Source organism: Amaranthus tricolor, chromosome 9 (assembly GCF_026212465.1).
Source record: "Amaranthus tricolor cultivar Red isolate AtriRed21 chromosome 9, ASM2621246v1, whole genome shotgun sequence".
Classification (NCBI taxonomy): Eukaryota; Viridiplantae; Streptophyta; class Magnoliopsida; order Caryophyllales; family Amaranthaceae; genus Amaranthus; species Amaranthus tricolor.
In genome coordinates, this window is record NC_080055.1 from 19,003,237 (window position 1) to 19,029,233 (window position 25,997).

Sequence of the window (25,997 nt, forward strand, 5' to 3'; positions counted from 1 at the left end):
TACAACACATGTCTAATAACAATAGAGAAGGATTACAACTGCACATTGTTGTACTTGTTAATCAACACTTTCCATTACACACCTGTTGCACATGCACTACACTTGTTGCACACTTTGCATTGCACTTGCTGCACACTTTTGATTTAGATAGTTGAACACTGAAGCTAACACCCTTGCACTTGCACAGTAGCATACCATCTGTTTAGAAACACAAATACCATATTCTAACACCTCCCCCTCAAACTAGGAGCTGTTATAAGAAACTCCTAGTTTGCCAAGTAAACTATTGAACTGTGAGGATGGGAGAATTTTTGTGAGAACGTCAGCCAGTTGGTTCTTTATAGGTAGATATGTTAGATTGAGTAATCCTTCAACAATTTTCTCCCTAATAAAATGGTAGTCCACCTCAATATGCTTGGTGCCGTCATGGAGGATAGGATTCTTGGCAATGTGAATTGCTGATTAGTTATCACAATGTATAGTAACAGGATGTAGTTTAGTTAAGCCAAGATCTTCCAATAAACGAACAATCCAAACCACTTCAGAAGCTGCATTGGCAATTGCTCTATGCTCAGCCTTAGAATTGGATCTGGAAACAGTTTATTGCTTTTTGGATTTCCAACTTATAGGTGAATTTCCTAACATAAGAATGTAGTCGGTAACAGATCTTCGAGTGTTAGGGCATGCTGCCCAATCTGAATAACTAAAAGCTTGCAAACTAAGCTTACTATTCCCTTGTAAAATGATGCCCTGTCCATAAGTAGAATATATGTAATTTAAGGTGTGTTTTAGGGCCTGCCAGTGAGGAACTCTTGGTGTCTGCATGAATTGACTTAGAGTTTGAATGGTGTATGATAAATTTGGCGTTGTATGTGTCAAAAAATTTAGCTTACCAATGAGTTTCTTATAAAGAGTAGGATCAGAGAATAATTTACCCTCATTTTTTAACAACTTCAGATTTATTGGTAGAGGTGTGACTACTATATGAAAAGATGTAATTCCACTTTCTTGAAGAAGTTCCTTGGAATATTTATGTTGAGTAAGATTCATAGCTTTGTCTGAGTAGCTAATTTCTATGCCCAAACAGTAATGAAAGGCACCTAAATCCTTAATAGTAAAGGAATTGTGTAAATCCTGTTTAACAACAATAACCTCATGTTCATCACTTCCTGTGATGAGAATATCATCTACATAAACAACTAGTATGGTAATGTGTTCACCCACATTAGTGAACAAAGAATAATCATTCTTTGACTTAAAAAAATCTAGCTCTTTCAAAGCACTAACTAATTTTGCATGCCATTGCCTCGAGGCTTGTTTTAGACCATATAAGGATTTTTTCAAAAGACATACTTGATTGTGGGGATTAGGAAATCCCTTTGGCATTTTCATATATACATCTTCATGTAAATCACCATGAAGGAAAGCATTATTGATATCTAATTGCAAGGACACACCTAACAGTTATCATCTTCATGACAGGTGAAATAGTCTCTTCGTAGTCTATGCCATATTTCTAATCTCTCTAATGATCCATCTGACTTTAGTTTAATTTTATAAACCCATTTGGATCCTATAGCCTTGTTGCCTTTAAGAAGGTCAACAACTGCCCATGTTTGGTTGTCAATCAGAGCTTGGATTTCCTTATTCATAGCTGTTGTCCAATTTGGATCTTTGCTAGCCTCTTCATAACTTTTTTGTTCATTATGAGCATTGTAAGCTGCTGCTATGCAATGGTGATTTTTATCTTGGTTATGATAAGAAACTAGATTGCACCAATGCTGAGTATAGATGTTGTTGCATATATAATCTTGCAAATAAGATGGTTTATATACTGATCTTGTGGATTTATTTCTAAAAGTTGGTAGATCATCAGAAACACAATCATTTGAATTTGATACTGGATTAAACACTTGATGATCGGTAGTTTTTGTAGTTGGTAAGCTACTGCTAGGAAAATCAAAATCAGGATCTAATTCAGTGTCACTAGAGGAGGGAAGAAAGAATTTTTGTGTGTGTATTGGACTATTAGAATTAGTTTGATATGGAAAATATTTCTCTTAAAATCTTACATCCCTGGATATGAATGATGATTTAGTTTTTAGGTCATACAACTTATATCTCTTTTTGTAAGGAGCATACCCTATAAACACACAAGAAGAAGCTTTTGGATCAAGCTTGGTTCTGTTTCTGCTAGATGTAGAAGCAACACACAAGCATCCAAAGGTTCTAAGAGTATTATAATTCAGCTTAAAACCAAACATGAGTTCATAGGGGATTTTCTTTGCTAATGTTTGTAAGGGCGTCCTATTGATTAAAAGAACAACACACATCAAACTATCAACCCAAAAATTTATGGGCAATTTTGATTGAAATCATAATGCTCTGGTGACTTCTAACAAATGTCTATTTTTTCATTCCACTAGTAAGAGCTAGCTCATAAAATTGCTTGAAATGTAACAAAAAATCAGAACTTTCTTGAATAAAGATTACTTCAAGTAAACCTTGAGTAATCATCAACAATTGTGATGAAACTTTTACAATTTATTCTAGAGTTATGCCTTAAAGGCCCCCATATATCAATGTGTAGCAATTGAAAATCTCAACTGTTCTTATTATGCTTTTGGGGAAACGGTCCCTAGCCTATCCTTGGCTAAAGGAAAAATAGTACAGAAACATTCTTTATGAATGGCCTTGATCTTTAGATCAGGAAACAAAAAATACAATTGTTGGAATGGCAAATGTCCCATTCTTAGATGCCAAAGTCTTGCATCATTACTATTTGGAGGATCAACATTGTAGGTTGTTGCTACTTGATTATGATGTTTGTAATTGGTTCCTTTGTTAGAACATTCTGTGACAGTGAAGTCTTGAAGGAAGTAGAGTGCATTCTTTGCCCTACCAAGAAGCAAAGGCTTCTTCATGAAAGATTCCTGTATAAAGCCCCCATTAGAATCAAAGCTTATGTGACATTTTAAATCTTTAATGAGTTTACTAATAGAGATCAAGTTGAAACAAAATTTTGGCACATACAACACATTTTTAAGGACAAGACCATTTGGTAGTTTTGCTGTCCCTAGAATCTCAACCTTTAGCTGAGTTCCATCAGGTATAATTATCAAAGGAAGTTTCCCTTCTGTCATATTACATTTAGCAAACAATTGCAACTTTGAGTAAATGTGATCAAACGCTCCATTATCAACAATCCATGTTTCATTATTTTGCACATTAAAATAGAACTTACCAGCCAAATGTGCAGAGGTGTGAATTGAAGGCTCCTTGCTTTCATTTTGTACATTGGACTTGTTTAATAAAGAAAGAATTTGAGCTACTTGCTCATCATTAAGTCTTGATTCACCAACAGTATTAGTATTATCAATGCTGATATGTTCAGAATTAGATACATTTGATGCAATCTTGCCATCCTTTGTTCATGTGTTCTTGAATTTTGGGTGATACCCATGAATTTTCCTGCATCAATCTTGAGTGTGTCCAGAGATCTTGTAATGGTCAAAGTAGAAATTGTTTTATCTCTTGGTTCCTGAGTGTTTTACTCTCCCTTTAATTTTATTATCATAAGACTTTGTTTTTTCAACTCTACAAGTCACATAATCTTGATCATCAAGAACAATACTCTTACTAATTTCTTGATGAACTTGCTTTTGTAGGAGAATCCCATATGCTTCTGCTGCTGTGGGGATAGGCTTTATCATCAATATGTTGCTCCTTGTTTGATGATACATATTGTTGAGTTTCATCAAAAATTTTATTAGCCTTCTGTTGTTTTGGCTTTTAGAAACTTTCAAAGAAAGGTCGCACTCACAACTAGTACAGTTGCAGGTCACCACAAGATTAAGAACATCTAGCTCATCCCAATCCCTTTCAATTTGGTGTAAAAATCTTGTATACTCATATCTTGTGTTTGAGTAATCTTGCTTAACTCTTTCTCAATATGAAACCATTAGGCTGAGGAAGATTGCCCAAACTTGGTAGTTTTCAGTCATAATATGCTTTTTGCTATATTTTTCATCAACTGCATTCATTATCCAACTTATGATAATATCGTTTACACGGTCCCAAGATTTTCCATGTGAGGTGCTTGTTGGTCTCTTAACAGTTGCATCCACAAACCCCATTTTATTTTTTCCACATAAGGCTATAGACATAGCCCTCTTCCTGCCCTTAAAACCTACCCCTGTGAAAATATTAGTGATTAACTTCAAACCCATATCTGTAGGGTGTAAGTAGTAGACTGAGGATGAATTCATGGTTGGATCTTGATTCTTTTCTTTGTTGTTACCCATCAAAATGTTTCTTGTGAACATACAAGAAAAGGGTATATTTTTTTTAAAAAAATCACAGAAGAAAAAAACAATGATGGAAGAAAATAGATCAGGGCAAGAATTACTCTGATACCATCATAAAAGGTGAGCCAAGGATACAAACTTAACAAAATGTAATTGTATTAAAATGAAAATCTTAAGTTTACAAAGAGATAGGCTATCTATATATAGCCTTGAACAATTAGAGAGAAATAAAGAATCCTTAAACTAAGAGTTAGTTATAACAAACTTTTACATACTGTAATAACATAAAAATACCTATCTAAACAATACAACACGTGTCATATACTAGCAATAGACAAGGACTACAACTACACATTGTTGCACTTGTTAATCAACACTTGCCATTACACTTGTTGCACATGCATTATACTTGTTGCACACCTTGCACTGCACTTGCTGCACACTTTTGATTTAGATAGTTGAACACTGAAGCTAACACCCTTGCACTTGCACAGCAGCATACCATCTGATTAGGAACACATATACCATATTCTAACAATAATGATCTAAACAATCATTCATATATCAAATTTATGATATACCTATAAGAAAAAACAGTTTTGTTTGAGTCTTCACCACAATTAATCTACTAGTAGTAACTGAGGTGTTGTCATTTAGAGCTTATAATTGTATTGGAAATTAATTAAATTAAATAAATCAAATTAAAATATTAATTAAATTAGTTAATGTTAAATATCCCAAAAATTGCAAAGGAGTCGAGTGGGGTCGAGTTTACAAGCTGGCAAAAAAAATTGGCCAAAAATGACCAAACCACTCGTGTGGTAGACTCCGCAATCATTTATATATGAAATTTATGATACATTGGTTTGTGTATTGATGTTGCATTTCATGAAACGATATTTTACTTCATGAATGATTGTGCGCTCTTCTATGAATATAGAAGGCATGTGTGTGTTATTTCCTACATAAAAATTCTGAATTTATCTTCCAATCTGACACTTTACATAGAGAACTTGCGATTCTCGATTGTAATTTTTTGTTTTCTTCTTCCATTTGAGTTTTCTTCTATCGTTCTAGTTTCCATGTGCTAGGATTCTAGTAAAATTTATTGTATCTAAGAACATATTTCCGGCATGCATTCCCGAGCACCTGAGTAGGAAAAAACGATGTTCTAGGAAAGAGAGTCTCTGCTAGAATTTATATCAAGTCATATACAAAACCTTCTTTGTTACTTTGTTCATGTATGTTTGAAAGATCGGTGTTAACGGAGATCTTTGTGGTGTACATAAGCAAAGATCTTGAATTTTCCTAAGTAATTTGTAGCTGCTAAGTATTTTGTGACTTTTCTTAGTGAAGTTTTATTAATTGCTTAAAGTCACATTTTACTACAATCAAAAACATCATTTTTTGAATTACAATAGCAAGTCTCAAGGATTTGACTAATAAGTTTATCAAACTTGACAAGTTTGTAGGAAATGAATTTAGGAGATGGCTAAGGAAAATGCTCTTTCTCTTAACCACTCTAAAAGTTACTTATGTGATAAGTACACCAAGGCCCAGTGAAAAAGAAGATGAGGCTCCGGAAGACATCCGTGCAAGGAGTAATTTCGAAAATGATAATTTCATCTGCAGGTGTTGTCTCTCTTAGATTTTGATGATAACTACACTTTATATAAACAAATGTATTTTTAGAGATTGTTTGCAGGTCCATATCCGCTCGTGATTAAGATCGTTGATGGTACCTATGATTTAGTCTATGAACATGTACTCGTCAAAGGAATCCAAAAGAAGTTAGATTAGTTTTATCGCTTAGGATGTCAAATGTAGACAAGAGGTCTATAGTTTCTAAGTTTGATGGTCTAACGCAACTGGAATTTGGAAACAGTGCAGTGTTCCCAGACTGGAGTCTGAAGAGAATATGTCTGCTGAAATTCAGATTATTATATTTTCTTATTTTTTAGTTGATGTATTAGTTAAAATTAATTTGTTGAAAAATTTAATTATTAAGTTAGTTGGCAAAATGTTTTTATAACTACCTAACGAATGATTTTCTAAATCCTTTTTGTTAGGCTTTTGTTTCGGATTTATATTTAGTGAATAACTAAATTGGCTAAATATGGTGAAGGGTACAACTACTTATACTAGTAAAGGGATCCTTAGCTATTATTAGTTAAAGGTAACCGTCCATAATATTAGTAAAAAGGAACCGTGCTTATTATTGGAAAAGGGAACCATTGCTAATTTTAGTTAAAGGGAACCGTAAGCTATTATCAGTATAGGGAAACTATAACTAATTTGTCTATTGTTAGTAAAAGGAACGGTAGCTAGTGTTAAGGAAATCAAGGCTTTGATTTAATCAAATGTACACCTATTTTACCTTTTGTTAAGGCAATAACCGTGGGTTTTGACCTTACTAATTGAGAACCATATTATTCTCCTTATTATTAGGGATAAGGGAATAGTGGGTAGTTACCTCCTTTTTATTAGGGAATTTAACTCTATAAATAGAGGATTCGGTTGTTCCTCAAATCATGTATTCGTATGAGCAATTAATTTTATACGTTATTTTTGGAAAATCAACAAGAAGTATTTTGTTTAAAAATTTGCCAATTAGCTTATAATATTTTCTTGTGCAACTCTTTGATTTTATGTTTAGAGATTTATCCTTGTAAAAGAGTTTTTGAGTGAATTGTTGTAACTAGACTTGGGTGAGTTTAAGGGAGACTTGGGTGAGTATATGTTTAGAGAATTTGCCATCAAGTTGCTTCACTGTATTTTCAATTTCTATATTTTTCTATTCCAGCAATTTCTTTTAATAGATGGTTAATACAAATTAATTAAATAGTGGGAGCCGGGTCATCGTAATGCTTCGAAAAACCGTTATTAACTACCCATTCCATGAACCCACCCTCTCAAACACATTGTGTACACATGCAAAATTAAATAATGTGTAGTGCAACCTTTTTTTACCCGTCCTTTCATCAACAATATATACGCTTACCCTCACGTCACAAATCACATCATAACTTAAACATTACCTTCACTCAAACCGTCAATCTCTCTCATTTAATCTCATTTCCTCTTCTTCAAACCAGAAATTCACCATGAAAACCCCAAAATCCACTTCAAGCAAGAAGGAAAGCAACAAAACACCCAAACCAACTCAATCAAAACCGTTAAAGGTTGTTCATCCTTCACCCCAAATCACTGCTGCTCCATCTCCATCACAAGAACAATCCGGTACACCAAGTGCATCTACGATGCATGTTGGAAATAAACGCCCCATCGACACTCCTACTAAAAAATCATTATCAAAATCTACAAAAAAGGCCAAGAAAAGTGATCCCAACAGCGCTGAGGAAATAACAAAGGAAATGACAGTGGGATTCGGGCTTGACAAGTACTGGTATGAATCCACTCCTTTCCCTTAACTTCACGCTATATTACAAAATCAATACTGGGAAACTCTAATGGCTGATTACTGTTGTAACCCCATTTACCCTAACTTAATGCGAGAATTTATTTCGAATTTTTTATTGATAATGGTGTATGTTCGAGTGTGGTCAAGGAGATAAAAATAGAATTTAACAGTTTAATGTTAGGAGAATAGTTTGGAGTACCAGCTATTGGTTTTGATACTTATCATGTACTAAAATTGTTTTTTCTGGTATAAACGAGAAGACTGTACTGAAGTTCTTGGGGATTCATGAAAAGAAAGGAAAAATTAGTCACAACGTACTGTCTGCACTTCACAAACTGCTTTACAATATAGCCCGTAAATTTATCCTACCACGCAACTCTAAGCGTAGTGAGGTAAATCTACGTGATGCTACCTTGATTTACGGTTTGGCTAATCACATAAAAATTAATTTTCCTTCTCTTATGATCTCTCATTTAAGTGATTGCATTTTCCCATGGGTCCTAATAATAAAATAGGTGCAAAGTGTCTGAACAATTTGCATTTGAAATTAAATGACAATGGGATTCTAGAGGATGCAAATGAGCAGGTTAATGTTGTTGATTCTGACAAAGAAGAGGAGGCACAGAAAAATGAGGAGGAAAAGAAAGAAAAGGAGTAGGAGGTACTGGAGAAAGAGGATCAGGAGCCTGTTCCCTCTGCCAATGCGAAAAGGGCAAAAGATTGTTCAAAAAGGAAATAGGAGGAAGAAACAAGTAAGAGGGAAGCTGAAGAACTAGGTAAGGACGTGGAGGAGGATAAGGATGATAATGATGATAGTGATGAGGAGGTTCAATTTCCGGTTTAGAAGAAGCCTATAACACCAAGGAAAAGTTGAAGGCTAGCTTCTAAGGGAAAAAGTCCAGTTGTGGATTTGGAGGATGACTCTACCTGACACAACACCTTTGAACCTACCAATGACACACCTCTCTCACCAAAGCAAGCCACACCACCATCCCATCAAATTCCATCATCACCACCATCACCTATACCATTTACACCACCACCAGTTCCAACACACACTTCACCCAACCATGGCTTTGCTAATACTTCTGTTCTTACAACTCCTCTATACTCTATCCTCTTGAAGCTAAATGATTTGCAGTCTCAATTCTTTGCATTTCAGGATGAAATTCATGTCTCCCTGGCATCAATTACTGATCAACTGACCTAGATGGAAGCCCGTCTTGGTGCAAAGCTTGATACGGTAGAGGTGCAGACTGAATATGTTGATGAAGAAGAGACTGCACCCTGATCCCTCCTCCTACTAAAAATTTACATTTTAATTGGCTCGACCATCTGTTTCTCTATTATTCAAACAATATTTTTCTTAGGTCTTTATGTACTAGCTGGGGTACAATTTATATAATCTTAGTTTAATGAACATATTGTTTTCTTTTATGCTTAACAAAGTCTGTGACATTTTAACATTGCATATCTTGATTGCATCTTTTGGTATTTGCTTTCAATTACTGCCTCTTGTTTCTCTCTTTGACTATATCTACATGATTATTACTGTGGTTTGATTATCCTAATTCTTTTTGATTGATGTCAAAAAGGGGAATATTTGGCACAAACTTAAAAGTATGCTTGGTTTATGACTTAGTTCAATACTCTTATTTGTTTTACCTTAGGATAATAATGAGTATGCTCATGAATGCTCATATGTGCTATAATATATGCTATATGCTCTGATGTTGTGATGAATATCATATATATACTCTGATGTTGTGATGAATATCATATATATGCTCTAATGAATATGTTCTGATGTAGTTATATGCTTTGATGAATATCTGATGAATATGTTCTAAATAGTTAAGCTATGCTCTGAACTCTGATATACTAATTAGTAAGGCTCTAATTAAGCTATTCTAATTTGTATTAGCTCTAATCATTGATATTGGGTAATTAGTTGAAACTTTGATTATTATGGTTGTTATTTGAAAAATGAAAAGCTTGCTCTGATATTATTCTAAATATTCTGGATATACTGAGGCTTATTTGAATGATTAACACATGTTTTGAATATCTACTCTAGTACTTAGTGTTATCATAACTTATGCTTTGATTACTTATACTCTGGTACTCAGTAATATGATAATGTTCTGATAATGCTTGGATTAAGGTTCCTTGTAAGCTATGTTATGTTATTTTAGATTTACTTAAAGCCTTAAGCGATAAACTACTTCCAAAGCTCTGATTATGCTTAGGATATTTTAAATAATTCTAATTGTTAGAGTGTTCTGTTTTTAATATATACTTGGTAAATTATATTGTAACGAGTTAATTTACTAAGTTATGTAGAGTTGCTTAAATCTCTGGCATGCTCTATGATATTGGTTTTACTCTATTTTATTTAAGTTTATTTAAAAGTTTGTCATCATCAAAAAGGGAGAATTTGTTGACTCTCTTAAGTTTTGATGATAACTACAATTTATATGAACAAATGTATTTTTAGAGATTGTTTGCAGGTCCATATCCGGTCGTGATTAAGATCGTTGATGATACCTATGACTTAGTCTATGAACATGTACTCGTCAAAGGAATCCAAAAGAACTTAGAAAAGGTATATCGCTTAGGATGTCAAATGTAGACAAGAGGTCTACTGTTCCTAAGTTTGATGGTCTAACGCTACTGGAATTTGGAAACAGTGCAGTGTTTCCATACTGGAGTCTGAAGAGAATACGTTTGCTGAAATTCTGATTATTATATTTTTTGATTTTTTAGTTGATGTATTAGTTAAAATTAATTTGTTGCAAACTTTAATTATTACGTTAATTGGCAAAATGTTTTTATAACCACCTAACGTATGATTTTCTAAATCCTTTTTTTTAGGCTTTTGTTTCGGATCTATATTTAGTGAATAACTAAATTGGATAAATATGGTGAAGGGAACAACTGCTTATATTAGTAAAGGGATCCTTAGGTATTATTAGTGTCCCTAATATTAGTAAAAAGGAACCGTGCCTATTATTGGAAAAGGAAACCATAGCTAATTTTAGTTAAAGGGTACCGTAAGCTATTATTAGTATAGGGAAACGATAACTAATTTTTCTATTGTTAGTAAAAGGGAACGGTAGCTAATGTTAAGGAAACTATGGCTTTGATTTAATCAAATGTACACCTATTTTACCTTTTGTTAAGGCAATAACCGTGGGTTATGACCTTACTAATTGAGATCCATATTATTCTCCTTATTATTAGGGATAAGGGAAAGTGGGTAGTTATCTCCTTTTTAATAAGGAATTTAACTCTATAAATAGAGGATTCGGTTGTTCCTCAAATCATGTATTTGTATGAGCAATTAATTTCATACGTTATTTTTGGAAAATCAACAAGAAGTATTTTGTTTAAAAATTTGCCAAATTAGCTTATAATATTTTCTTGTGCAACTCGTTGATTTTATGTTTAGAGAATTTATCCTTGTAAAAGGGTTTTTGAGTGAATTGTTGTAACTAGACTTCGGTGAGTCTAGGGAAGAATTAGAAAGCTTCTAGTGAAGCTAGAGAAGAGATTAGCTTTGAGTAAAGCTAAGAGAGTTGCTTTGAGTAAAGTAATTGAAAGGAGAAGTTGGCCTAGTAAATTGTGTTGTCTCTTTCATTATTTCGCTCTAAGTTTAAGTTTTAATTCTTTTATCTAATTCCGCAAAAAAGGGCTTAAATACTTAATCTTATTAAAACAACAATTCACCCCTCCTCTTGTTGCCGTTCCCATCTCTATAACAGTCTACAGCAGGGATCATATTCTCAATGGTATGTCTAATACTCTTTTTGATGTTTATTAAAACATTGAATCTACTCAAGAGATGTGGTCATTATTTGAACTATATATATGGTGGAAGATGCGTCTAGTAGGAAGTTTCTTTTAAATAATTTCAATAATTTTATGTTTGATGACAATCAACCAATAATGGAACAATTTCATGAAATATAAAGGATGTATGATAGCTTGAAACGTCATGACATAAAAATGAATGAACTCTTTTTTGTCTCTAGTATTATTAATAAATTGGCCCAAACTTGGATAGATGTAAGGAGCAACCTCAAGCAGGTAAGGAGGAGATTGATCTTACCCAACATGCTACCCATTTTCTTATTAAGTTGGGATTCGTGAGCAAGAGAAAGGGAAGGATCCATACTTGGTCTCTACCAACATGGTACAAGAGAAAGGGAAGCATGAAAAAACCTCATTTGCTGCGGTTTTCCTTAGACGCAGCATTAAATAAAAAAAAAAAGAAAAAAAAATATATAGTACAAATGCTGCGGGCTACCTGATGGCCGCAGCAAATAAGCATTATTTGCTGCGGTTTTATTAAGTCCGCAACAAATAAGTGCTTATTAAACGAAATAAATGACTATTTGCTGCGCAACAAATAATAATTGTTTTTTTTATTTGCTGCGGGCTTCCTAAACCGCAGCAAATAGTCATTTTTTTTTTCGTTTAATAAGCACTTATTTGCTGTAGTTTTAAGAAACCCGCAGCAAATAGTCAGTTCAAAAAATATAAAAACGCGTTTTGACGTTCAATTGCTTAAAACCCTAAAATAACTTTCTTCAAAAACCCACGACGACAACTGTCTTCTTCTTCGAGCTCTTCAATTTCAGAAAATTTCTTCAAAAACCCACGAAAAATCTCTTCAAGTTCTTCAAGTTTTTCAAATCATACGACTCTACTATGTTTTCTCTTCATTTCGTTCATCATCTTCCAAACCCCACGACTTTGTTTAAGTTCTGCAAGTTCCTGTGTTGTTGAAATTTGTTGCTTCAATAACCACCCATTGCACGAATTTCCTTCTCCATTTTTGTTTAAGTTCTTCAACCCACCATTGTTGCTTTTCTTTCAAAAGCCACGAAATTAGGGCTAGTCTTGTTCTTTTTCAAGTCATTGTGTTCTAATAAGGATTTAGTCTTTTTTAATACTAATTTTGATTTTTTTTTTCATTGTAGGTTACATAATCTTATTGTAGAAATAAAATTATCATATCTCATTACCAAGGTATGTATTTTATATTTGAATGTGAATAATTTACTTATGTATGTACTTAAATATTTGAATGTTAATAATTTTAATTAATTAGGATTTTTAGGGTAGATTGAATGTGAATAATTTACTTATGTATATATGTAGTTGTATATTTGAATGTGAATAATTACTTATGTTTGTGGTATCAAGGGTTCAATGGGTAGTTTTTCTTGTAAACGACATCATGTAAGATTATAATCATGTGATTTAATTATCAATCTTTATTTGGTGATGATAATTTTTGCTGGTATTAAACCTGCTTTGCCTTATTATCTGTGTGAAGTAGAAATTTGGAAGTAGGATAGTGGATTTTGCTTATCGAAAATCGGCTAAGAAACTGAAGAGATTTAAAGAACCTCAGAATGAAATGAGATTTATATACATTACTTATAAAATACAAGAAGATATCTTTTAGCTAATGAAAAATTCTTTTAGCTTCAATCAGGTTCAAAAGGTTTGTTGCTTTTGTGTCATTATCTTTATGTTTATAAAGATTTAAGATTGAACGCGATGTTTGTGAATGATCAAGTTCCTTGGTGATTGATTGTTGATAATGTATTATTCATTTTCTATTTTTAGGATTAAGTTGGTATTCTAATGTACTTCTATGATGTTAATTAATTATGTTATTTGGATGAGTTTAATGCTTATTTGTGTTTCGTTGGATTTGCAGATTGATAGTTTGCCATGTCAATGTTTATTCGAAGGACAAAAATTCTCAACTCGAATCCACTATTCACTTTCGCTAGCTGCTTTCTATGTGAAACATGTAGGATTGAATCTCAAAAATCGAGAGCTTTTGATGTGTCACTCTTTTTGGAGTCAAGTATTCATTATTTTTATGACTAGAGTAAGTTTAAAAGTAATTGTGTCAAGTTTAAAAGCACATTTTGATTTATTAGGACTTTAATTTGTATATGTACATATTATTATATTATATATACGATCGAGAGTTTACAAAGAGATTATTGGTGATTATTGGTGTTAATTGGTGATTATCATTGGATTAATCATGTTTATTACATTGTAGATTATTAGATTATTTAATACTATTAAACGTAAAAAGCAAAAAAAAAAAAAAAAAGTCTATTATTTGTTGCGGGCTTCTTAAAAACCGCAGCAAATAGTTATACACTATTTGCTGCGGTTTTTTAAGAAGACCGTAGCAAATAGCTTAAGTTTATGAAAAATAGGCCATTTGCTGCTATCATTATTGCTGCGGGCCAAAAGCGCAGTATATTATGGCCAAAAAAACACAGCAAATAAGGTTTTTTCCACTAGTGCATTAACATGGTTGGAGAGAACTCAAACAAGCTTATGTTTATGAAAAATAAGAAAAGGAGCTCTTGTGAACCCCAGATTTAGCTTTAATAATCATTGATTGACTACTCATATCAATAAGGTGCATCTTCTTTTCATAGGAGCCCGTCTACTAAGAACTCCACAGTTAAGTGTGCTTAGTGAGGAGTAATTTTAGGATGGTGACCTCTAGGGAAGTTTTCTTGAGCGCGCACGACTGAGGCTAAAGTGTGTTAGAAAGACTTGTTTTGATTTGTGGGGCCAGTTACAGTCTTTATGAGTAGTCACCAGCGGTCCATTGGGCGGGGATGTTTACAAATGGTTCCAAAGCAGCCCTGCAACTGTGGCTGATTGTGTGTTAACTGCATCTAACGAGGAAAAGATCTTGAAACTATGGTCCAACAAGGACGTTGTGTTCCTAAGTAGGGGTGAGTGTGATACCCCAGATTTAGCTTTAATAAGGATTGATAGACTACTCATATCGATAAGGTGCATCTTATTTTCATGGAGCCCATTTACTAAGAACTCCATAGTTAAGCGTGCTTAGTGGAGAGCAATTTTAGGATGGGTGACCTCCTAGGAGATTTTCCTAGGTGCGCACGAGTGAGGTCAAAGTGCGCTAAAAAGACTTGTGTTGGTCTGTGGGACTAATCTAGAGTCTCCATGAGTAGTCACCAGCGGTCCAAGGGGTCGGGGTGTTATAGCTCTAGTTATTTCAAAGGGAAATCTTCTAATTTTTCCAAGAAACCTACAATAGATGGGTGTTGATTTTTTCGAAAACCGGGACATCGCAAGAAGGATTATTTTCTCTTCAAGAAGAAGAATGCTAACAAAGGGGAGGCTTCTAATAGCCAAGACCCCATGATTGAAGGTATTTCCTCACAGCTGTTTAAATTAATTGTAGTTTGGATTTAAATAGAACAAATAATGAAATTTATTGTTTGCAAGATGATCTCTCATATTACATCAATTCAGGTGCCTCTAGGCACGTTTGCATGGATAAGAGATGATTCAAGACTTTTAGTAAGTGTGATGGTGAAGTGTTACTCTATATGGGAACTAAATATTCAAATTCTTAAAACAGATAAAGGAGGGGAATATTATAACTTGTTATTTCTAAGAAATGGGAATTGTCCATGAAACTACGACGGGTTATTCACCACAATCAAATGGTGTTGCCGAAAGGAAAAATAGGACATTATAAGAAATGGTTAACTCCATGTTATCCTACTCGGGATTGACTGAAGGATTTTGGGGTGAAGCGATGTTGCCCACACGTCACATCCTTAACTGGGTTTCCACTAGAAGGAAAAAGATTATTCCTTAAAATCTTTTCTACAAGAGAAAACCAATGAATTATCTTTGAGTTTGGGAATGTAGGGCAAATTTAATAGTGTCCGGTATTAAAAGGAAGAAAATTGGTGAAATAGGTTTCGATTGCATTTTTGTTGGCTATGCACATAATAGTCATGGTTAATAGGTTTTATTTAATAGAATTAATGACTATATATTAATCAATTCGATAATTGAGTTTAGAGATGCGATTTTTGATGAAACTTGTTTTTCATCAATTGGCAGGCCTAATGATCTACAAGTTAATACCAATATTCAAGAAGTTGAAAATGATCATCTTGAATCTCAAGATGTTCCATCAAATGATGAACAACCAGAGACTTCTTTAAGGAAAAGTAAGAGAAGAAGGATCGCCAAATCTTTTGGTCCATATTTCAAAATCTACTTAGTAGAGGGTGTAAGAGATCCTCTTTATACATCCACACTTTATTTTTAAATGTGGAGGATAACCTATCGACATTTGAAGAACCAATGACTTCTCGTGATAAGGCTTTTTGGGAAGAAGCCATTAATGATGAAATGGATTCAATCATGGGGAATAACACTTGGGTCTTATTCGACCTGCCTCCAAGTTGCACTCCTCTTGGGTGTAAATGGAATTTTACTGTCAGACTTAGATCAAATGGGTCTGTTATTCAGTTTAAAGCAAGATTAGTAATGCAAGGATCAAGACAAAAGAAAGGTATTGATTATTTTGATACTTATGCACCGGTTGCAATACTACAACTATTCGGCTCTTGATTTCATTAGCTTCCATCCATAATTTGTTGATTCACCAAATAGACGTCAAAACGACATTCCTTTATATAGTGATTCGAAAGAGGAAATTTACAGAAAAAAACCTAAAGGGTTTGTCGTTAAAGGAAAAGCAAAGAAGGTATGTAAATTAGTTAAGTCCCTTTATGGACTTAAACAAGCACCAAAGCAATGGTATCATAAGTTTGATGACACAGTGTTGTCTTTTGGTTTTAAAATGAATGAGGTCGATAAGTGTGTTGATAACAACTTCGATGATAAAGAGAATGGGGTTATTATTTGTTTTATGTTGATGAAATGGTCATATTTGGTACAGTATAAAGCAAGTAGTGATGATTAAGATATTTTTGTCATCATCCTTTTCTATGAAGGATTTCGGGGAGACTGATGTTATCTTAGGCATTAAGATAATAAAACACAATGGAGGACTTATGCTAGACCAATCTCATTATATGGAAACGATTCTCAAACGGTTTCATATGTTTGAGAAACCTTCGGTTTCCATTCCTATGGATCAATGTGAGAAATTAGTACCTTATTATAAATGATGCTTTTTTCAATTGGAATCTTTGATGTGTGGAATGACCTGTACAAGGCCAGATATCGCTTTTTGCACTGGGACAATTGAGTAAGTTTACTCATAACTCGGGTCCTTCTCATCAAAAAGCTATGAGAAGAGTACTTAGATACTTTAAGGGAACCAAGGATTAGGGTTCGTATTATCATGGAGATCCTTTGTTCTTTGAAGGATATTATGATGCAACTTGGGCATCCGATAAAGAGGATAATTCTTCTACAAGTGGATGAGTGTTTGTGTTTGGGGGAGATGCCATATGATAGGCTTCTAAGAAGCAAAAATGTGTTGCAGACTCTACGAACAGTTCTGAGTTTATTGCTTTAGCATCTACTAGCAAGGAAGTAGAATGGTTAAGAAATCTCATCTATGAGATTCCTTTGTTGGTTAAGCCTATCTCACTTGTGGCTATCCATTTGTGATAATGATTCAGCTTTGAATAGAGTGTAAAGTCAAACATATAATGGTAAGTCAAGGCATAATACACTTAGACATAGTCTAGTGCATGATCTTATTAAGGGAGGGGTCAATTCTATTGACTATGTGAATATCAAACCCAATATGGAGAATCAATTTACAAAGCAATTGAGTAGGAGTTCCATTGAGTTTTTGCTAATGGAATTGGTTTATGCCCATCTTCGAAACCATGAGAAAAAACCCAATTCAACGCTAGAAGAAACATCTAGTCTTGAATTCAATGTGGATTGATCTTTCATTAAATGATGGGAAGCAACTTTAAGACCCTTTAATTGCTTTGTTCGTGATGATAGTACGAGGTAATAGTCATCGAATTCTCCGGTTTTAAGAGTAGGAAGGACTCCAGATAGTAAATTCTTTATTCATGAGAGCATGGTAACAACATTAGGAGAAGCTACCTATATAAGTTCGGAGTTTGCCGCCTCAACAAAGTCTAAGGGACATACTTATGACTTCATTGAACTTATGAATAGATAAAGACACATGGTTTTTAAGTGTCAGAGAGGTGAGGCTAACGAATTATTTCATGTGTACTACTCCTTCAATTGGTTGGATATATATGCTTAATTCAATCTGTAAGGACATTAGAGGATATGATCGATCATAAAGATGTGTCGTACTAAGTATCAATTCAATCTGTAAGGACATTGGCATTGTTGTCATTTAGAGCGTATAATGGTATTGAACATTAATTTAATTAAATAAATCAAATTAATTAGCTAATTAAATTAAATTAATCCAATGAATTAATTAATGTTAAATATCCCAAAAATTGCAAAAGCGTCGACTAGGGTCGACTAAGGGTCAACTCCGCAAGTTGGCGAAACATTTTCCAAAAATGACCAAACCAGTCGAGTGGTCGACTCTAGCCAATCGGCTCGACTAGTGCTCGGTAAAGCGGTCGACTCTAGCCAATCGACTGGACTGGTTTAGAGTTGGTCATTATTTTTGTTTGTGTAGTGTTTTGCATGTTGCTTTATTCTAGATTGTTGGTATTCATTAAGTACTGACAGTTTAATTAGTTAAACTTTTGTTTGATGTTTTGGGATGGTTTAATTATGATCGACATTGGTTCGTTAAGCGACATTTTACTTCATGAATGGATGTGTGGTCTTCTATAAATATAGAAGACATGTGTGGGTTATTTGTTAGGGAAAAATTATGAATTTCTTTTCCTACGTAACACTTTACATAGTAAATTTGCAATCCTCGATTGTAATTTTCTATTTTCTTCTTCCATGTATGTTTTTTACCCTTCGTTCTAGCTTGTGCTAGGATTCTAGTGAAATTATGTACATCTCAAAACATATTTCCGGCATACATTCCCGAGCACCTTAGTAGGTAGGGATGAACAGAGTTTGGTCTAAACCGCAAACCAAATCGTACCAACCATATTTACGGTCTAAACTCTAAACTGTCTGGTCTTTTTTAAAAAAAAATTATGATTTACTATGTTTTTTTTCAAAATTACGATTTACGGTCTAGTTCTAATTTTTTATTTGTTCGACCAAACCAAACCACAAACGGTACTATGACCAAAATCATATTTTTGAAAAAAAAAATATATGTTACTACCTAGATATTTTGAGATGTAGTTTTTTTATATAGTAATATATACTTGAATAATTTTAATACAATCAACTAATTACAAATTATTATACTTGGTGAGTATAGGTGCGAAATATTTTTATAAACACATATATTAATATGGGAAAAAGATGAAAAAAAAAAAACAATGATCAGACCAACCCGTTGTAGAACGGTTTTGTCCGGTCCGTTCTGGTGAATTAAACGGTCTGGTCCGGTTTGAAACTTTTTTCAGATCGGAATTTTTTTGTTTGATCTGATTTTAGTGTCAGACCGGAACAAACCAGACCGTGTGCACCCGTATTAGTAGGGAGGAAATGATGTTTAAGGAAAGAGAGTCTCGTCTAAATTTATATCAAGTCATATTCAAAACCTTCTTTGTTACTTTGTTCATATTTAGAAGATTGGTGTCAATGGAGATCTCGGTGGCGTACATAAGTAAAGATCTTGACATGTCATACATAACACCCCGGCCCATCGGACTGCCGGTGACTGCCCATAGAGACTAAAGAATTTCCCCACAAAACAACACAAGTCTTTTCAGCGCCCTTTTGGTCTCAATCATGCGCACCCAGGAAAACTTCCAAGGAAGTCACTCATCCTAAGATTGCTCGATATCAAGCATGGTTAACTATAGAGTTCTTAGCAAATGAGCTTTCTAGAAAAGAAAATGCACCTTGTTGATATGAGTAGTCTATCACTCATTTTTAAAGCTTAGTCTTGGGTATCACAATCATATGGAATTTGTAACTACTAAGTATTTTGAACTTTGTTTTATAAATTCTTATTAATTATTTAATGTCACATTTTACCTAGGTTGCACTAAAACGGACACGGACTCGGACACGGACACGACACGGGTACGGGAAAACGCCAACTTAAAAATGGCGGACACGGGGACACGAAAATAGTAATATAATAAATATATTAAATTAATGATAATTTTACAATCTTTATTAATTTATTCCAGACAAAACCATTCAAATCCAAAAAATTCCCAGAAATACCCACATTAAATTTAGAAATCTCAGCTTTGCCAACAATTCATACTAAAATTCCCTTTCTAGAAAAAATTACCTCAAATTCCCCACAAAATTAAGTGATTCTTATTCTTCTCTAAATTTTGTTCTTCTAACATCAAAACTGCAAACCATTTTTTCTGGGAAAAAATCAGAAGATTTTGAAGATTATTCAAAATCAGAAAAGGAAAAAAACCCAGAAAAAATAAAAATAAAATTGATTTCTTCTCCAGTAAAGGGAATAAACCCAGAAATTACCAACAGATCAAGAAGAAAAAAGAAGAGATTAAGTAAGAGTTTATCTGACCTTGAATTTGAAGAACTTAAAGGGTTTATGGATTTGGGTTTTGTTTTTTCTGAAAAAGATAGAGATTCAAGGTTGGTTTGAATCATTTTTGGGTTGCAAAAATTAGGAAAAAATGATGATAAAATTGAAAATAATGATAATAAATGTGGTAATAATTCATCAATATCAAGACCATATCTATCAGAAACATGGGAAGTAAAGAAAGGAAAATAGTTTTTATTAAAAAAACGTGTCATTGACTGCTTGCCGTGTCCCTTTCGTGTCCTTGCCGTGTCCCTGCCGTGTCCGCGTGTCCGAAAAAATATTAAAATATTGGACACTTCATTTGGCGTGTCGGACACGGATTTTCGCATGTCCGTCGCGTGTCCGTGTCCGTGTCCGACACGAGACACGCCAGTTCAGGGAAGTGTCCATGTATTCCAGCATTTTACAACATAAGGTGACTACAAAAAACACAAAATAGCAACCAAACTAAATGGTTGCTATTTGGGTTCTATAGGGGTATAGCAACTAGTTTGCTACCATTTTGGACAAGTTAATATGCAAATTGTTGCAATAGTGTATTTGGTAGTATTCTAGTCGCAATTGCAAAACAGGCAAGTGGAAGCTAAATGACTATCAGATTGCTATTACTTGTCTAGTTGCCAATCGCGACCAACCCAACTAGCTTAGTAACAATCTTGTGGCATATCAAAACGACGATCATATTAGTGTGTTAACTTATTAGATATCACTTATATAATATCAGTTGTATTCGATTACTATTCTTCGGATTAGTATTGTATATTCCGTAATAATGTTAGTCGTATTTGTTTAGTATTACCGTAACAGTCTGAATAAAAATTTACTTTTATGTAAATACCATAAAAAAAATGTAAATGATAATGTTATTGAACATTCTACAATAAAAATCACGTGTTAACAAAAGACAAAATCAGAAAACAAGTTCAACCGATAGAAAAAAATAAACTAACAATAAAAAAAACTATCTCAATTAAGAAGGTAAATAATCAAACCAAAGTCATGAATTTATTACAACCTGAGAATTTTGAAGGCCTCTAAGTTACTAATAAACATTTACTAAGTGAAGTAGTAAGTGGAGGTAATGAGAATAATTTATAGTGTAAAATTTTATCAAAAGTTCCAAGTCATTCCCATGGTAATGAAACTTTGATCACAAAAAAGTTTTTTGTTCACAAATTTTCATTACCACCTAATACCACTTAATACCATCTCTCCCAATGGTAATGCATTGGAATGAAATTTATGAAGAAAAATGAGATGGTTGAAGTTGAACAAGCATGTGCATCAAGGTAGCAATAGATTTTTCTACCCAAATTACACTAATTTTTATTCCCATTAACATCGTTTAGTACCACCTACCAAACAGGCAATAATTGTATGTATGTCATGTCCTAGACCTCGAGGATCTTAATCAACAACGCAAACTTGCAAGACACCTTGCTAGTCATCAACCAAAGGAAACAACATCATCACAAGACTACTAAATGAAGAAAGTGGACAAACAACGTACACATCCAATACAATATACATAATCATGTAATAAAGCATAGGTATAACAATCAAAGTTCATCCTATCAAGCTTCTATGTTCAAGCTTTAATCACATTATTTCCTTATTAAGTTACTTTATCACCTATTTTCAGTCCTTATGGTTTATGATGTCGTTCGTCCAATTCTAATTGCAAAATCATCCAATGTGTGGAGGAAGACACATGGGAGACCTAACTCTAAGAAAACTTCCTTCTTATATTATTTTTCATCTTATTCTTAATGAAATTTGAGGCACAAATAAAATATTTCAACATGATGGGTGTTTCCTAAATGATTGGTGGTTGTTTTAACTGGCTTGTTTAACTAGCTGAAAGTTTGAAAGTATTTATTTATTTTGTTGTCTTTTAAGCTAGCTAGATAAGTCATTTTTTAAGCCGAAGTTTAGTAAAATTATGTATTGAGTATTGGCTTTTGTTAAAGAAAATTAGGTCAATAAAAAAGCCAACCAAACTGGTTTTTACACATTTTAACCAAATAAAAAGTCAATAGCCAAAACCAACTAAAAAGTCAATAGCTAAAAACCAATTAAAAAACAAAATTAAAAATTATTTACCAAACACTTTTAGAAATTTTGTTTAGTATTATAGTACTAGTAAGTGTGGGATAAGTGGATTCAATAACGTCCTACATTATTTTTTTTTTGTTTCTACTTATGTTAGATTTAATGATATCTTATATGGGATGAATTTAGGGGTGTCAAACAGGTCGGGTTGGGTCATTTTCAGGTTCAGGTCATATATAAATGGGTCAATAGACCCTTGACCTGAACCTGACCCATTTAATTAAATGGCTCAAAAATTGAAACCCCGACCTGATCTGTAGCAGGTCGGGTCAACCTGCTAATGACCCATTTAACCTGCTAATTAAATGGGTCATTAAACCCATATATTTCAGGTCATTTGACCCATTTGACCCATTTGACCTAAACATTATATTTACATTTCATAATAAAATTAAACATGCTTCAAAGTTCAACTATCAATCTATCATCATTCATCATATTCATAACAAGTATCATAATTAGTTTCTAGTTTCTACAAATCATCACAATCTAAAATATGGTGGCCGAGGAAGATGCTTTTGAGCTGAATTCATGTTGATCGAGACTTTGACATGGACTTGGACTTGGACTTGGACTAGGGTAAGATATGTCTTCTTCTTCTTCATCAACTTTAATCTTCATTACCATCCCACAAAGCTCATCCAATTGTGATTCCATTTTTGCTTCATTAACAAACCAAAATATAAGTTATCAAACAAACAAAAATATTAACACCAATAAAAGCAACTAACCAAAACCAATATTAACTTAGACATATTAGTGTATAGAAAATTACCTCCTTCAAATGTCCAATCCTTTAGACAAACAATAGCTTGGACAATATTTGGCTTCAAAGCACTTCGATAGCAATCAAGTACCCGTCCACCAATGCTAAAGGCAGATTCGGAAGCCACGGTAGATATAGGAATGGCAAGAATATCTCTAGCCATTAAAGAAAGTACCGGATAACGAGATACATTTGTCTTCCAATGCGCAAGAATATCAAGATTAACTGAACGAGGCACTAGTTGCTCCTCAAAATACATCTCCAAATCAGATTTCATACTCACGGTACTATGCTCACTAGAGAAACTATCAAAGTCCTATAAAACAAGCATTTACATCAAATCTATAAAAGGTAAAGAAACAAATAAAAAACTTATATAATTATGGAAAAAAATCAAAAACTTACGGTCATAAACTCATCGGTAGCATCTTCAATATTTTCAACATGTAAAACTTCCATATTTTTGTCTTGGAGAAGTTGCAGATAGTTTAAGAGCATAAATATTATAAATTTCTTGTATTTTCTCCCTCACCTCAGCCACTTGTTCCTCATAATCAACACCATCTCCATAAACTTTTTTGAAGCTCCATTGAACAAATTGAAGCTTAAACCTAGGATCTAACACAACAGCGACTGCCATAATAATGCTAAAATCACTCCAATATTTTCCAAATTTTTCATACATCTTACAAGCCATTTTCTTCATAAAACCATCCGTACTCTCCATCTCACTTTTTAAAAGCAATCTTACCCTCAACACATTAGGAAAGTATAAGTTAGCAGTAGGATATCTAGTCCCAGAAAAAGCAAGAGTAGCTTCATAAAAAACTTTTAAAAACTTGAAAATTTTTTCAATTTTAGCCCATTCTTCCGCAGTAGGACAATGAATATAGTTTGCATCAACTTTTTGAAAATGAATTAAAGCTTTCTTGTAATACAATGCACTTTCAAGCATTAAATATGTGGAATTCCATCGTGTTATGACATCTTGTTTTAAACCCTTAGAGCTTTGAAGGCCTACATGCTCAATACAACTTAAGAAACGTTGTTTTCTAGCTTGTGATCCCTTACAATATTTCACACTTTCTCTCACCTTAATCACAGCATCATCAATTTCTTTCAATCCATCTTGAACTACTAAGTTCATGATATGTGCACAACACCTCACATGAAAAAATTCTCCTGCACATAACAATTCAAGCTCCCCCTTAAGACAATCCGCAAACACATCATTTGAAGCCGCACTATCAAGAGTAATGCTAAAAATCTTTTGCAAAATACCCCATTCTTTCAACAAGGAACACACATGATCACTTAAATGAACTCCCGTATGAGGAGGAGGCATAAAACAAAAATTCAACAACTTCTTTTTTAAGACCCAATTATCATCAACATAATGTGCAGTTAAAGTGATATATCCATCTGAGGTTATTGAACTCCAACAATCAGAAGTAAGGCAAATTCTACTACTAATTGAACCTAACAAAAACTTGAAATTCTCCTTCTCCCTTTCATACATCTTAACTACATCAGACTTAGATGTATTACGTGAAATTGTTTTAGTCGTAGGATTCAAATAACTAAATAATCTCCTAATCCCTTCATATTCAACAAATTGGAAAGGGAGATCATGTCTTACAATTGCAAGAGCTAATAGTTCACGAAATATAGCAACATCAAATACAGGCAATTTATTTGCTAAACCAGCAGTGGAATTCTCCAATATCATTTGACCAACATCACGAAATGTCCTCATTTTACAATTTTTTACATGACGAATTAAATTTCATGTCCCCATTTTACTATCTGCCCTAAACGTTTTTTCACATTTTTTACATTTACATAACAAATTTCCATCTTCATCAGTTTCATCCACAAATTCAAAGTTCACCCACACACCAGATGTAAGTCTACGTTGTCGTTTAAAATTCTTGCCACTTATATGAATTGTTTTGTTACCTTTGTTTTTAAGATCATTATTATTTTTTGTGTCACTACTTTTAACCTCCACCAGATCTTCTTCTGAGTCAACTTGAACATGTTTAGATTCAATAGTATCCATTACCTAACACAAACAGATTACCAGAACACAGTATTAACACATAAAGAAAAATGAAAATGAAAAACCAATGAAACAGTATCAAAAAAAAAACAATAAAAATGAAACAGAAAAATGAAAAAAAAAAAAACCAATGAACATCAGTTCCAGGCTTCCAGCAAACACGAAGAAGGAACACAAACAAATTAACCTCCACCAGAAGAAATACAAAAAACATAAAGAAAAATGGAGTAAACTGTTTACACAAACAGAAAAATCAAAAAAATAAAAAAAAACGATAAAAATGAAACAGAAAAATGAAAAAAAAAAATGAACATCAGTTTCCAGCAAACACGAAGAACGGAAGAAGGAACACAAACAGATTAACCTCCACCAGAAGAAATACAAAAAACATAAAGAAAAATGGAGTAAACTGTTTACACAAACAGAAAAAACAAAAAAATAAAAAAAACGATAAAAATGAAACAGAAAAATGAAAAAAAAACAATGAACATCAGTTTCCAGCAAACACGAAGAACGGAAGAAGGAACACAAAAAGATTAACCTCCACCAGAAGAAATACAAAAAACATAAAGAAAAATGGAGTAAACTGTTTACACAAACAGAAAAATCAAAAAAATCAAAAAAAACGATAAAAATGAAACAGAAAAATGAAAAAAAAAAACAATGAACATCAGTTTCCAGCAAACACGAACACGAACACGAACCAAGAATTAAAGAGAGAAAATCAGTTCCAGCAATGAACATCAAAATCAAACACAAAAAAATTGAACACAATCCAAATCTAAAAACAATAAAATCGATAAAAAAAATAAGAAAAATCGTACTTTTCTGTGTTAATAATACTTACCTTGGTGCCGCAGAGAAGATGAAGG

General features: G+C 33.3%; 1 protein-coding gene across 1 annotated transcript; it reads right to left on the minus strand.

Moving 5' to 3' along the window:
• Nucleotides 1-2,508: 2,508 nt before the first annotated feature.
• LOC130824589 (uncharacterized) lies at nucleotides 2,509-3,969 on the minus strand. The gene is made up of 2 exons (XM_057689651.1): nucleotides 3,245-3,969; nucleotides 2,509-2,933 (listed from the first exon to the last, which is right to left on the minus strand). Exons 1-2 carry the CDS (start codon nucleotides 3,296-3,298, stop codon nucleotides 2,616-2,618), a joined length of 372 nt encoding a protein of 123 aa, XP_057545634.1. The 5' UTR covers nucleotides 3,299-3,969; the 3' UTR covers nucleotides 2,509-2,615.
• Between the last annotated feature and the right edge of the window lie 22,028 nt (nucleotides 3,970-25,997).

Coding starts and splice junctions, on each gene's coding strand:
- LOC130824589 (XM_057689651.1), bottom strand. CDS start 3,298: ATGTACAAAATGAAAGCAAGGAGCCTTCAATTCACACCTCTGCACATT. Junction 2,934..3,244: donor CACCTCTGCACATTTGGCTG/GTAAGTTCTATT, acceptor GGCTTTATACAG/GAATCTTTCATGAAGAAGCC.